Source organism: Perognathus longimembris, chromosome 11 (assembly GCF_023159225.1).
Source record: "Perognathus longimembris pacificus isolate PPM17 chromosome 11, ASM2315922v1, whole genome shotgun sequence".
Taxonomy (NCBI): Eukaryota; Metazoa; Chordata; class Mammalia; order Rodentia; family Heteromyidae; genus Perognathus; species Perognathus longimembris.
The window spans coordinates 7,586,968-7,602,477 of record NC_063171.1 but is presented as its reverse complement, the minus strand read 5'-3'; the positions used below and the strand labels follow the sequence as shown (position 1 = coordinate 7,602,477).

At 37.7% G+C, this 15,510-nt stretch overlaps 2 protein-coding genes across 3 annotated transcripts; both read left to right on the top strand.

Annotated features, from left to right (window-relative positions):
- Window positions 1-6,048: 6,048 nt before the first annotated feature.
- LOC125359830 (olfactory receptor 13G1) lies at window positions 6,049-6,972 on the top strand. Its single transcript, XM_048357707.1, has one exon. It carries the CDS (start codon window positions 6,049-6,051, stop codon window positions 6,970-6,972), a length of 924 nt encoding a protein of 307 aa, XP_048213664.1.
- A 2,951-nt stretch (window positions 6,973-9,923) lies between these two features.
- Window positions 9,924-10,463, top strand: LOC125359910 (ras-related protein Rap-2a-like). Of its 2 annotated transcripts, XM_048357775.1 has the most exons (2): window positions 9,924-10,058; window positions 10,110-10,463. In XM_048357775.1, the coding sequence occupies exons 1-2, from the start codon at window positions 9,924-9,926 to the stop codon at window positions 10,461-10,463; spliced, it is 489 nt and encodes a 162-aa protein (XP_048213732.1). The 2 variants fall into 2 exon arrangements, with proteins under 2 accessions (XP_048213732.1, XP_048213731.1); XM_048357774.1 differs by having other exon boundaries at window positions 9,924-10,463.
- The last annotated feature ends 5,047 nt before the right edge of the window (window positions 10,464-15,510 follow it).

The window sequence follows — 15,510 nt, the reverse complement described above, 5'->3', positions numbered from 1 at the left end:
GCTCACTAAAGTAGTGATCATTCATGTTTTAGCATAAGTAATCAAATATATAATATCTCATTGTAATTTTAATTTATGCTTATTTCATAAATATTGTTGTCATTTATATTTTATTTTTGCAATGTATCTACTAAGACTTGTTGCTAATTTTTTAATTTAGTTTTTTTTATTCCAGTCCTGTGGCTTGAACTTGGGGCCTGGCACTGAACCTGAGCTTCTATGGTTGAAGGCTAGCACTCTACCACTTGAGCCACAGTGCTACTTCCAGTTTTTTCTGTTTATGTGGTACTGAAGAATCAAACCCAGGGCTTCATGCATGCTAGGCAAGCACTCTACCACTAAGTCACATTCCCAGCCTTAATTTAGTTTTTATCCAAGGTTCTTGCATATTTTAAATATCTTCTTTCTCACAATCTGAAGACTAACTTTTTACTCCATTTACTGTTTCCTTTGCTATACAGGTACTTTTAGATTGATGAACTCTCTTTCGCCTAATCCCCAAAACACAGATCCTATGCAAGAAACCCCTGACCAGAGCACAGTCATGGAATCTTTATCCACTTTTTGTATCTTATGAGATATGTGAATATCTACATTTCCCAATCTCCATCATTATGTCCTTGATATTTGGAGATTATCCATTGGAGATTATCCATAAATATTTGTAATTTGGGGGTTCTGTATTTATCCATTAGCTGATATTGTTTTTACAAAATCAACCTCATAGAAACATAAAGAAAAAGAAGGTTACGAAAACTGGATTAAACGGATGGGAAAGGAGAGAAACTGATCAGAGAGTACAAAATTTCAATCACACCTTAGTATTAAGTTTTAGTGATCTGTTGTATTGCATAATGACAGCCATTTATAATAACATTTTACATATAAAATAGTTTTAAAGCTGGACAGTGATGGCTCATTCCTATTATGCTACCTATTCAGGACATTGAGATCTGAGGATGAATGAGGAAAATCCTTGAGACTCTTACTTCCAATTAAATACCAAAATAACTGTAAGTGGAGCTGTGGCTCCAGTGGTAGAGCTCCAGCCTTAAGCAAGACTAACAGCAGCACCCAGGCCCTGACTTCAAGCCCCAGGACCATCACAGATAAAAAAGAAAAGAAAGAATGAAGAAAGAGAGAGGGAAGAAGGAAGGAAGGAAGGAAGGAAGGAAGGAAGGAAGGAAGGAAGGAAGGAAGGAAGGAAGAAAAGTGACTAAAACAAATGATATTTCTTGATTACCTAACTAAGATGAAATAGCTTTGGAATTTATGACTTGAAGAAAAGAATTTCCTAAGGATGTATACAGGTCCTTATTTTCAAGATATTGTGGACTTCTGATGTAAGGACTTTGATATAACATCCACACTACACTAGTCACAATTGGAGCATCCAAGAGAAACTATTGACCATTGTTTAGATATCTATAGATAGAAGACAACATTCATCTCTTTCTTGGGTCAGGGAAACTGTTCTGAATAAATATTCTGTGGTTAACACACAGTCATTAACTAACCTATCCACCACCAATTAGAAACCAACCAAAACCAAAACTCATTTGTGAGGGTTGCAAGCATTACACAGACAAATGAAGAATAGAGCCTCCAAGTTCTACCTTTACCCTTAATGCAAGGATAGCAAGCTAGAGATATACTTCCTATTGCTTTATGAATAACAATATTTTGTATTATTTGTAATCATTTATTGTGATAACTCTAACATTGGTCTTTTTGTTCAGGATAGCTTAGACTATTTGAGGTCTTTTGTGTTTACATATGAATTTCAGGGTTATATTCTCTATTTCTTGAGGAATATCATTGAAACTTATGTTGATTGCTTTGAATTTTTATGGCTTTTGATAGCATGAGCATTTTAACAACGTTGTTTTCATCATTATTGGATTCACACAGTTAAGTCAGGTAATGAGTATATTTCTTTTTGAACAGTTAAGTCAGGTAATGAGTATATTACTTTTTGAATAGTGTCACCCATTCCCTCATTGTCTCCCAGTTTTCCTCCTCCCAACACTTCTCCCTCCCAAGTTGTACAATATCTAGTCTAGAATATCACTACTGAATTGGTTTACACTTTGTCCCACAATTTCTGTAAAACTTACATGCAAGACAAACCTCATTGATAAGTGGGCTAAAGAATTTAAAAAGAGACTTCTCTGGAGAGGAAATAAGAATGGCCAATAGACACATGAAGAAATGTTCACCATCTCTGGCAATAAAAGAAACGCAAATCAACACCACATTGAGATTCCAACTCACCCAGGTTAGAACGGCCATTGTCAAGAAAACTAACAACAGATGCTGGCAGAGATGTGGCCAAAAGGAAATGTGACTACATTTGGTGTAAATGTAAACTAGTTCAGCCACTCTGGGAAGCAGTATGGAGGTTCCACAAAAGACTAAACAAAGAATTTTCCTATGACCCAGCAATTTCACTCCTGGGAATTTCCCCAAATTACCACAAACCAGGGTAGGCTGCACAAAATACCAGCACAATCATGTTCTTTGCATCACTGTTTACCATAGCTAACTATGGAATCAACCTAGATGTTTCTCAGTGGATGAATGTATCAAGAAAATGTGGTATATGTGCACAATGGAATTCTATGTTTCCATCAGAAAGAATAACATTTCTACATTCACAAGGAAATGGAAAGACTTGGGGAAAGTTATAATAAGTGAAGTAAGCCAGAGACAAAGAGACATAGGATACATAGTTTCCCTCATTTTAAATAATAAGAATGTACCTATAAATCTACAAATAATTTACACCTAGGCATGAATAATTAAACAGCAATCTAAAAATTCAGAGTTCCTCAGGAGGCTGAGATCTGAGGATACAGTTGGAAGCCAGCCCAGGCAGGAAAGTTAACCACCATTTTTGGTGGAGCTGTGGCCCAAGGGATAGGACGCTAGCCTTGAGCATAAAAGTTCAGGGACAGCAGTCAGGCCCTGAGTTCAAGCCCCAGGACTGGCGCATAAACACAGAAAAATTGAATTTGGAATTGACTGGGAGGCCAAAGATTTAAAATAGCAGAAGATTCTTTCAAGACATGAGTGAGTGGTTTGAGACTGGTGTGTATTTTGTGTACTTTGTGTGCATGAGTGAGAATTTATAAATGTTGACTTCTAGGCTCCGACAATCATTTTCAGTAGGAGTTTTAGCTGCAAATATTTATGTTTTATGACTTAAATTATAAAGCTAGTTAAATCTTTCTGATAACTAGTTTTAATGTTCACGAGCACATGTTACCTAAGTTCTCCTTTACACTTTTGAGAAATTGTCATCATTAAGCACAGGTTAGAGACTGGGAGTCTGTTTGAGGAAGGAGTCTTTGTGGATTCTTTCATACTGCAAAGGAAAAAAAAATGCCTTCTGGGAAATTGAACTGATTTTTAATCTAACCTTTAAGACTAGAAAAGTGAAAAAAAGAAATTAAAATCCCTTATTAAATTGAACTGTAAAAACACCATTACTGGAAATGAATTGGGACTTGAGGCCTTTCAGAAAATGTGGACTGGATTGTCAGGCCTATATTAGGTTCTGGACCTTAATGCCACGTATTTTTACTGATGAAAAGTTGTTTCAATGAAAAGTGTATTAGTAATCAGACCTTCTAGTCCACTTGAGAGTTTTACCATTTGAAAAATGTGATACTTGCATGAAACTGTTTGAATCTTGTTAGTCTCCCCTTATTCCTAGACGTGAAGCTAGAATTTGTCCCTTTTAATAAAGGAAGGGAACAAGAGCATGTTATTTTGTATATTGATATATAGTAACTAGTGATAAACTTGAAATGCTAGACTAGATTACAAACTTAATCCTAGGTATAGTCTTATGAAAATGTATCTCTTAATTATTTTTGAACTATATTCACATTTTCCAAGATATTTTAAGTTATGTATTATTTTTTTTCAGAGCTGCTTCTTATTTTGGGGCTACTTTTTTTTTTTTTTAATTGAGGTGTAATTCCTAAGGGGCTAAGTTGTCAGATTAGGCTTCCTATAATTATGGCTGGATGTCTTCAAAGATGGACTGTTTCACATTTTAGAGTGATTTCTAAAGTTATGTGGTCATTAACTTTGGGAGCTGTTTTGCATATGAGTGCTGATGCAAATTAAAACCCAAGTTGACCTCAACTTCCATCACCCCATTGAATGTTGACAGTGGAAGGAATACCTTGCCTTTAGTATGCTATTACTTCTGGACTGATAGCTGAGGAAGAAACTGAATTTTCTTCGGTGCATAAGTCAGAAAAACTTACAGCTGTTGTGTGTAGTGTCCTTGTTCACCTCAGAAGATGAAGTGAGCTAGCTGATAGTGTTAATTCAAATTTAAGAAATGATCTGAATCTTGGTTTGTGTAAATTTACAATATACATGCAATATTAACTGAATCAGATAGCTCTTCCGGTTTCGTATGTGTACATAGGCTCCCAGTCCCACATCCACTAGTTATTGAACTTGGTAAATTGGCATTGTAACATTAAAACAATGTTTTGTTGCACCAATTTTATAAACTTTTACAGTGCAATACTTGTTATTTTTCTGAAGCAAACCAAAGGTATATTTCTCAAGGTTCATTCTACTTTCTTTAGCAGCATTTGACGGAGGATCTTTTTATACATTTGTAGTAGATTTAAAAAATTGCAAATTTAAAAAAAAATTGTAAACCATGTACCAATATTTTTGGTTGAAATTGTGTAAGGTAAGTTAAAGTTAAATTGCATTCTATTAACCGATATGAGTGTATTTCTGTAAGCATAGTTACATTAAAATAAAGTTTTAAAAAACAAAAAAATAAAATAAAAATTCACAGAGTGAGAACAAAGGAGAATATTTTTATTTTAAAAGGAGACTATCCTTAGGAGAAGATATAAGGGATCAATAAATATGTGCATATGATCATATAAAATGATTTTTATAAAAATGGACTCCAAGAAATGGAAACAAGAGTTGTTGTTGTTTTTGTATTGTGCAGTTGATTTTTCCCTTCAGTTTATTCCCAATTTTTTTTCCTATTGATTCATAAACCTGCTCAACGGGAGATTTTAATTTTTGATTTGTGACTGGGATCTCTCCTCTGTTCCAGAGAAATAATCAGTAGAAATTGTGTTGTCTAATAAGATGGAAAAATAAGATTCATACATTATTTTCAAAGAAATCATGCCTTCTTCCCTTTAATTATGATAATTAAATTTACACTTAAATGTCTGTGTGTGTAAGTACATACAGGATGAAAAAGGTTAATGGTTTATTGATTCTTGATAACATTTTATACCAGATTTCTGATTCATAACAGAATGTTCAAACCAGGAGCACTTAATTTCATATGAAAAATATTCAAAGGTAACTACCTTAGTGATTAGTTTATATGATTTTAATATCAGATCTTTGAAAAATATTCAAATATTCAATTTAAATTTCAGACATCAGCTATCTTTTCTGTAGTTCCCTGCTCCAAACTCATTTCACTAAAACATTCAACTTCTTGCAAACCTCACTCATGTCATCCAGTTTTGTGTACACTTGGTATAATGTTTAGGGATTTACCCTGAAATGTTTCAGTCTAATCCTATGAGCCTCTACTGTTTTATATATTCACACTCAAATAATATCTCAAAAAGTTGGCCAAGTTATTGAGATATATATTTATTTGAATATATCCATTTGATATATGTGTATAGAAAATTACACATAAATTTCAAGTGAAATGTTTAATATTGGAATATTTGAAGATATTTATTTTTCTATTTTTATTTCCAATCTTGTCCTCAGTTTGTCTGAGTTACCCATGGAAGAATTTGCCTCAGAGAATGAAATTTGTCTACTGTGATATCAGAGAATATTGCCTAGAAATCAGAACTCCCTCTTCAGAGAATTCACATTGCAAAGCTGTATCACATTAATACTGAAACAATTAAGTATAAGCTCCTCCACAGCCATCAATATCTCCTGATGCCAGCACCCTCATCCCTATAGTTCTCAGCTGCTCATGTTCTGCAATGTCTGCCCTGTAGTCATCCATGCAGCATGAACCACAGCACTGTCACTGAGTTCCTGATTCTGGGACTTACTAAAAGACCTGAACTCCAGGGAATTCTTTTCCTTTTCTTCTTCTGTATCTACCTCGTGGCTTTCCTGGGCAATACACTCATTGTCATTGCCATAATCTATAACAGCACATTGCATACTCCCATGTATGTTCTCCTCCTGGCACTGGCCATTGTGGACATCATCTGCACGACCACCATCATACCAAAGATGCTAGGGAACATACTAACATCAAGAAGTACCATTTCCTATGGAGGCTGCATGTCTCAGCTCTTCTTCTTCACCTGGACCCTGGGGGCTGAGATGGTTCTGTTCACCACCATGGCCTATGACCGTTATGTGGCCATCTGTTTTCCCCTTCACTATAGTACCATTATGAACCACTATATGTGTGTAGCCTTGCTCAGCATTGTCATGGCTATTTCAGTAACAAATTCCTGGGTACACACAGGTCTCATCCTGAGATTGACTTTTTGCGGGCCCAACACCATTAATCACTTCTTCTGTGAGATACCCCCACTGCTAGCTTTGTCTTGCAGCCCTGTAAGAGTCAATGAGGTCATGGTGTATGTGGCTGACATCACCCTGGCTGTAGGGGACTTCACCCTCACCTGTATCTCCTATGGTTTTATCATTGCTGCTATTCTCCGCATTCGCACTGCAGAAGGCAAGAAGAAGGCCTTCTCCACATGCTCCTCGCACCTCATAGTGGTGTCCTTGTATTACTCCCCTGTGATCTACACTTACATCCGCCCTGCTTCCAGCTACACATTTGAAAGAGACAAAGTAGTAGCTGCACTCTATACTCTTATAACACCCACCTTAAACCCCATCGTGTACAGTTTCCGCAACAAGGAGATGCAAGCAGGAATCAGGAGGGTGTTTGCATTTCTGAAGCGTTAGTAGCTTCAGGAGGAATCATCATCTGTCTCATCTCCTAGACATGTCAGCTTTGACTGTTTCAGTCACTGCCAGCCAAAATTTTCCCTTTTATGTTATTTCAGCTCGATTTCTAGTAATTCTATCTCAATGATTCTATAGGTTTCATACGAATAATATTTATAGTGAAAGTGTATGTCTGACATAACATTCTCACACATACATATTATACACAAACACATGTAACAAACATAGGTTGAAATATTATTGAATTCACTAGTGTATGAATCAACTTAGGTCTCCAATATACATAGCAGAAAATATGTTTAATTATTGTAAAATATATTTGGGACATGAACAGTATAGTTGTCTCTTGAAATTCCACCACAATATACTTTTGTAATTAACCCTTGGAAGACGGTTCTCTAAATGTTCTTATTTACTTCATGGTTAGCTGCTTTTGAATTTTTACTACATGGATATAAAAATTATATATTGTTATTTTATAAAATGCTTTTCCTAATAATGAATACCAATTCTTAGTAAATATATACATGATTCCTCAGAATGAACTCTTCTGTATCTTCCTGTGAAAGGCCAGCATGGATGCACATACAATTGGCTTTACTCTATGAATGTCTAACACATAATGACAAGATATGAAATGATTTATGAATAGGCACAGTAATATAATAAAGGATAGAGGAAACAGGGATTTTCCCCTGAGTTATGTTAAAAATCAATTTGTTTTATATAAATGGATGAGGGAATTGATGACTGACAAAAAAGCAGCCATCACTTGGACCAACTAGAAGGAGAAGATATTGATCATTTTCAATTTTACCTGTGCTCTGTTCATGAAATAGCCTTGTGTCTGATTTAGACCATCTTTGTGATCTTTTCTGAGGCTGATAACCTGTAATTTTTAAACTGATTTATATCAACATACATAACACCATTGCCTGGCTCTTTAATAAGACAAAGTCTGAGCAGATAGCTGTTTCACTCTGATTTCATTGTAGATGGCTTCTCCCTCTTCTCTTCCTCATTAAAGAAAATCATGAAGAAAGTTAAATAAATGCTGTAGATTTATCTTCCACAGTATACAAGTATCAAATTGGCTAAATGTGATTCTTTTCCTGAAATTAGGGAGTTGTAAGGAAGATTTCAAATGGACTATCACCTTTGTAATCTTCAAATTTATTTTCCCAGTTTTATTAAGGAATGTCGGGCTGTCTATCTCCCGTGTAACCCCTTTCGCCCTCAAGCACGAGCTGCCCGGCCTGCAGGCAGTAAGGCTGGAGCGAGGGTTACATGAAAGCCTCGAACCTGTGTGGGAATGCGAAGACGCCCTTCCTTCCCTTTGACTTACTAAGAACAAAGGCGTGAGACACTTGGGCTGCTTCTGGGAAAGCTCCTTGGATTTCCGTTTACTAAGGGGAAGGGCAAATACTCTTATAGCAGTAGTGATGGTGGGAAGAGGAGGGACTTGGAGCGCCTAGCTAGGCACTAGTGATTGGCTAATGAGCTATCCGTCCAAGAGCCAAACCCTAGGACCTCCTCCAAGGTTAACATCACATCCCATAGGGTCCCCATCCCCCTGGGTACTGCCAGCGCCAAGGTGGCACACGTGCTCTCAGAGAAGAGTTGGGGCTGGTCTAACTCCCTCTCCCGGTTCCGACCCTGGAAGGGGGTAGGTGTGGCTATCTTACACACAGCCCCAGGGCGAGAGGAAAGGCAGCGTCTTGGGACCACTCTCTCCCTCTCAATGCCAAGCTGAATCCCCAACAAAGGAAGAATTGATGAGTAAAAAGGAAATATATTTATGGTGTATGATGTGAGATTTTGGTATATTTATGGGTTGTAAAATAAGTCAAGATAATTAATATACCTGTCATCTCACATAATTAACATTTTTCTGTGGTCACATTTAATCTGGCATAAATGATTAATAACAAAAGTCATTATGCAATACAATAGATCTCTAAAACACGTTCATTATGTCAATTTTTAGTCATACTTTTTCAAAAAGTTTTAAAAGTGTTGCTGATCTCAAACTCATGATGCTCTTGTCTTATCCTCCTCATTGAGAGGCAAAGGATAAAAGGCAAATCAATGCAAGAGCAATACTTACAAAACTATATGCTATAAACCAACTGTATAACTCGTGGCGGGGGGCAGGGAAATGGGGAGAGGGGAAGGCTGGGGTGATGAAAGAGGAGGTAACCAGTCGGATAAGAAATGTATGCATTGCCTTATGTATGAAACTGTAACCCTTCTGTACATAATTTGACAATAAATATTTTTTAAAAGTGTTGCTGGGACCTGGTGGCTCTTGACTGTAATCCTAGCTACTTAGGAAGCTGAGATCTGAGGATCATAGTTCAAAACCATCTTGAGCAGGAAAGTCCATGAGACTCTTATCTTCAATTAACAACCAGACAACTGGGCAAGAAAGTCTATGAGACTCTTATTTTGAATTAACAACTGGACAATTGGAAGTAGAGCTGTGGCTCAAAATGGCAGAGCACTAGCTTTGAGCAGATAAACTCAGGTACAGCAACCAAGCACTGAGTTCAAGCGCCATGGCCAACAAATATTTTAAAAGTGTGACTAGAGGCTAGAACCAGTGATGTAGCTTAGTGAGAGAGCAATTGCTAGTGAGCACAAAGCCCTGGGCTCAAACAAAATCTTAACTATTGATGAGAGGAGTAACATTGGTGGAGATTCATTGTATTCATAAAGTGCTTTGTTGAATGGCAACTTTGTTGAACAACTACTCAAAGATTTTTTTTTAAATCATGTATAGTCATAAACTTATTGTGAACATTAAATTAAAAAAAAATACATGTGGGGGGCCCGCCGCGGCCGTGAGGTGGGTGCGGCCGCCGCGAGGGGCGGGGCTGCCTGCAGGCAGGGTTGGCGCTTCGCAAAGGGCGTCAGTCTACCTCGCGGGTGGCGGCCGCGGAGGGACGATGTGGGCGTACAAGGTGGTGGTACTGGGCTCGTGGGGCGTGGGCAAGTCCGCCCTCACCGTGCAGCTCGTGACCGGCACCTTCATCGAGAAGTACGACCCCACCATCAAGGACTTCTACCGCAAGGAGATCGAGGTGGACTCGTTGCCGTCAGTGCTGGAGATCCTGGACACGGCGGGCACTGAGCAGTTAGCGTCCATGCAGGACCTGTACATCAAGAACGGCCAGGGGTACAGCCTGGTCAACCAGCAGAGCTTCCAGGACATCAAGCCCATGCAGGACCAGATCATCCGCGTGAAGCGATACGAGAAAGTGCCAGTCATCCTGGTTGGGAACAAGGTGGACCTGGAGAGCGAGAGAGAAGTGTCCTCCAACGAAGGCCTAACTCTGGCCGAAGAGTGGGGCTGTCCTTTCATGGAGACGTCCGCGAAGAGCAAAACAATGGTGGGCGAACTGTTTGCAGAAACTGTGAGGCAGATGAACTACGCTACTCAGCCTGACACAGATGACCCATGCTGTTCAGCCTGTAACATACAATAGCGCCAGAACTTGGCTGTCCTGGGTGGGAGGTGCCTAGCACTACAGGCAATAGAAAGCTCGCCTAGCCTCTTGCAGTTGGCAGGATGCATGGTATCCATCGGCAGTGCTCTGCAGCCCTTATTCAGAAACGATGCCTGTGAGCACAGTGGGGCGCAGGGGCTGCGTTCTGCACCACCATCCCATCTCCTTCCTGCATCTCGCCGTCAGTCCACAGGGTGATCTCATTGCAAAGAGATGGTGGCGTGGCCACTGAGTTGACAAAGCAACTATTGTATAATTTGAAAATAATCATGAGAGAGAAGCCAGAAGAATTCCTATGACCACTTACAATGAAAATATTTTGTCATCTTAAAAAAGAATAAGTAAAGGAGAAATATTTTCCTACAAGAGTACTGAATTTCAGGAACTTGTGACCAATGATTCCCTCAAGTCGGACACCAGCTGGCCTACCAACAGAACTCCGAGGAGAGCCTTTGATCAGCCGCCACATTTCTGTGTTTCAGAATTCATGCTGAAATGTAGATGTGATTCTAATTTGTGACGTGAAACTAACTCACGCATCAACCCTTGATAGAGTCAAAGTCAGAACAAGGTTGTGTGCAGATACAGTCAGGCTTTAGAATTTGTTAAGTCACAGGCTTTAGGATTTAAGTTACCTGCTTTGCCTCAGAGAATGAAGATTCTCACCAGGGTTTGGTCAGAATTTAAGGCACAAACCCACCTCTCTTAGCCGAGCAGGGATGGTCTTTATTTACGGAAGAAGAGGGAAGCAACTGAGATGGAGAGTTTACCTAGCCTCCCTAGCACGTGCAATGTGGGAGATGATCTAGTACCATCATGTAAGGAAAATAAAGCCATGCTGTTCCCGTTTGCAGAAATCCGACAGGCCAGGACGGGTGTATGGCATTTTTTTGTTCATTAAAGCTGAAATTCCTCCTCTGCCTTTAAGGGCTATGGTTGTGATGTGAGCCTTGGCTACCCTGCTTTGGAAATCCAGTTTGCTGTAGCAGAGCTTTGTTTGCAAGGCATTTTTTTTTAAGTCAAATTACCATGTGAGATAATTTGAACTTAAAGTAGAACGTAAATTATAGAGTAGAAGGTAAGGGACAAAAAAGCCTTTTTATCTTTCATTTTCCTGAAGAATTATATATAGGTTTTCTTACAACAATTTTCCCCTGATTACCGAAGTGGCAAATAAAGCTGGTGTGAATATTTTGTTTTGAAAAGGTGCTCAAGCTCTGACATTTTTGGTTTTCATAGCCTAGCCGTGAAGTATTTATCATTTGCATGAGTAATGGCACAGGAAGAACCTACTCAGAAGTTTTACAATCAAGGGTAGAGGGTTTTCACCTCACTTCAGTTAGAAACGCTGAGGAGATTGTCTTGAACCCACCCTCTGAAGAGAAATTTGGCCTTCAGAACTGCAATATCACTGAGCCTGCAATATACGTCCCCCTCACACTTTTCTCGTTCCACGGTCTTGTGCAAGTAACCTCTGGTCTTAACGTGTGTAACAGGGAGGAGTGTGTGTTCGTGTGTGCTTTACTGTGTGTGTTTACTGTTCCTGAGAATTTGGCACAAGTCAGAGATAATCGCCTATCCTGAAAGTCTATACTGTATCAAAAGCATTTTTTTCTTTTAAATCGCCCCACCTCCAACTGTTTAGCAATTGTCATTAAGCTGAAAGGATAAGGAAAAAGGTCACCAATATTTTTTAGAGGTGCAAAAACTGAAGAAATAATATGGGTAAAACCAGGTCAAAGTTGTCCGAATCATCATTGGATTATGAATATTTGCAATCTTCAGTGTCACATTTTTTATTACAATATTCAGTTACAAAGAAATTTGTAGGACAGTTTTAATCAATTGTATTGAAACCAACTTCATTATGTAAATGTTGATTTAGCTCAAACAGAAATAAAAGATGCAAGAATTATGACTCACCTACTAAAACAGATGTTTTTTAAGTAATTGAGTTTTGAAGCCTTGACTTCTCAAACTGCTTCCAGGTTTTTAAGATTTCACAAATAATAGTAATTTATGACCACTCCAATCACCTATTAGAAGTCCTTATACAGATTCCAGTTTTCTCTCATGCAATGCTATACAGACTTGAAGAATAGGTGAGACCACATGAGAAAGGTCTGACAAAAATGTAAGATGGAAAAGATTCTCTAAAATGTCGGGCTTGGGTTTGAAATATGTGTCGGACAATAAGGTGAGCTTTTCCTCTAAAGATGTTACTAGGAACGATTGGCCACCTGATCATTGTTTGCACGTGGTCCTCACACAGCGGCCCTGTGTTAAGGCATCCTACCGGGGTCCTCCTGCCTCTCTCAGCCTTCTGGCATGAGTCTAACTCGGTGCAAGCTGTTTGCTGAGACTGTCATTGAAAACTCAAGAGCACAAAGATTATACTTGTTGGCACAGGAAATACCAGTGGCTGTAGAAGAGAGTGTGGTGACTTTGGGTCACCATCTTATGCCCTGATCACACTAGCAACTAAGGAAAGTGAGTTTTTCTAACATGCCTTAAAAATATTATGGTTTGATCCAAAGGCCCACTTTTTCTTTAGCTATTGTGGTAAGCTTTTTCTCTTTTGTTCTGTTTTTTTTTTCTTTTATACTAAGGCAGCATCTTTTTTTTTTTCCTTTTAATGTTGCAACTTTTTCTCTTAAACTGTGATAGTGGTGGTAACTTGATGCCTTTGAATTTGTTCAGCTTACTGCGAACCAGCCAGCATCTGAAAAGAAGTATTACATAAACTCTTTCCTTAACTGTTGAAAGGTACTCCGATGATTTTTCTCCATGGGTTTGTAGAACTGAGACTGAACTTTTTACTCCCTTGTCGCAGCTGCCATCACTTTCCGTGGTGAAACTACTGATTTGCTTTCTGTGTAAGGAAATACTACCCGAAGATGTCTTGTATTTGTTTTCCAGGGTGGATGTTGTCAGTGTCTTTGTGTATATGAAAATGTTGTGCATAGTTTATTGATGTTGAATTGTTTGTTTTGTTCTCTGTTCTCCTTAGCTCTGTGTTAGCACTGGGGGTCTTTATCTTTCCTTTCTTTTTTTTCTTAACTTGTCTTTGTGCATCTATTAAATCTTTATCAGGGTTTCAAGAATGACTACAGTAGGTTTTGAAAACAGACTTATTATTATTGATTTGAGGTTTCCCAGAAATACAGTTCACAGTTAATTGTTGAGCTCTAATACAACTGCCCATTTAAAATTGAAAAATATATTGTTTTCTAACAATGTCAGTTGTTAAATCTTGGCATTTCCATTAAAACATGAATTGTAGTTAGAACTTGATGCAAATTCAACAGTTGTATTTGGAGTTAAATTATTTTAACAAATAAATTTATTTAATGAAAAAAAATACATGTGCCTGGAAATGTCAAAATAAATGTTTTTTTTGTTTCAAAAAATATATTATGAGTCCCTTGTCCTCAAAGTTTGTTTGATGTGCCTTGTACATTATTCCTGCTTGTAATTATAGCATTGTAATATGCAAATAATGAATGCACAACATTTTGGATTACTATAAGATTCTCTACCTAATTCATTGTACAGCAACATATATTTCACAAAATGTAGAACATTATTAATTCCACACACATCTATTTGTATAGGACATTTATGTATATTTAATATGTAGATGCTATAAATTATGTGAAAATAAAATTATATTTTTTTCTATATTTTTACACACAGGACCATATGTTCTCTAGCAGTGCAAACATCCATCCTTAGCATGAATTTATTGATCATTTTAAATTTTGGAACTAATTTCAGAATTTTGCACTATTTGTTGATATGTGAATATAGGATAAACAGAATTAGGGTGTACTGTGAATTTTCCCTTCTAGGATGGGCAGCATTAATACACTGGAAATATTATGACAATAAGGAACCATTATGGTTTAATTAAGCTATTTCAACCTTAGTAGAGAAATGATACTGTTTGACTAAATGCAATTGTAAGACATATCCTGAAATCACTTCCTGTTATGCTACAAATAACAGAAAATACTACTTTGGTCCTTGTTTTCAAAATTGTATTTTTCTTATCCTTAAGTACTTAAGCAAAGAAGTTAATATTCAATGCATCAGTTTATAAGTACAAAGCATCTTGATCAATGTCTCTTCTTTCATCATTCTTTTTCATCCCTTTCAACACATCCTTTCCCCTGTATTTTGTTAGTATAATAAGATATGCATTGAGTATTATGACTGAATCCTCCCTCCCTTCCTCTCTTCACTCATTAGAGATCTCATATCACTATATCACCCAGGCTGGTCTTGAATTTCTCAACTTGTGATGCTCCTACCTCAACCTTCTACGTGCTGGAACTATAGGCATGTTCCACAAGTTCCACTATGTCCAGTGTTACTGTTCTCAATAGCTAAGGCATGAAATTAACCCAAGTGTCTAACCATAGTCTACTTTTAAAATCAGTGAGCAGGCTTATTCATGGTGCAACCTAAGTCTTGTGTTAAGTGGCCAGTATTGTCTATGGCAGTTCAACTATGTCATCATAAAACCCGGCTCCTTCCACCTTGTTTGGCATTCAGTGTTGCTTTTTTTTTCTACATTGGAAATAACTTTTCTTTTGGGCCAGTCCTGAGGCTTGAATTCAGGGGATGTGTGCTGTCCCTGAGCTTTGGTGCTTGAGGCTAGCACTCTATGACTTAAGCAGTTCCATTTCTAGCTTTTTAAAAAAATTAGTTCATTTATTTTTATTGGAAGGGTGATGTACCATGACTTTACAGCTGCATAAGTTAGGAAATGAATACATTTCTTTTTGAACAGTGACATCTCTTCTTTCATTTTCTCCCAGCTTCCATCATAAAGAATATTACACATTCATATGCTTGTATCTGACATGGTTTGCATATATTTCCCCCTCTTCTGTAAATTCTCTCTCCACTCAATTCAAAAAGGCAAAATTTCATTTGTCTATTTTTGCATTGTTACTTGTGTTTTTGAGGTCATATATAAAAAATATCTGTGTCCAGTCCTTTGTCTCACCTTTTTGATGTT

Excerpts from the sequence above, each read along its gene's own strand:
- LOC125359830 (XM_048357707.1), top strand. The coding sequence starts at position 6,049 with ATGAACCACAGCACTGTCACTGAGTTCCTGATTCTGGGACTTACTAAA.
- LOC125359910 (XM_048357774.1), top strand. The coding sequence starts at position 9,924 with ATGTGGGCGTACAAGGTGGTGGTACTGGGCTCGTGGGGCGTGGGCAAG.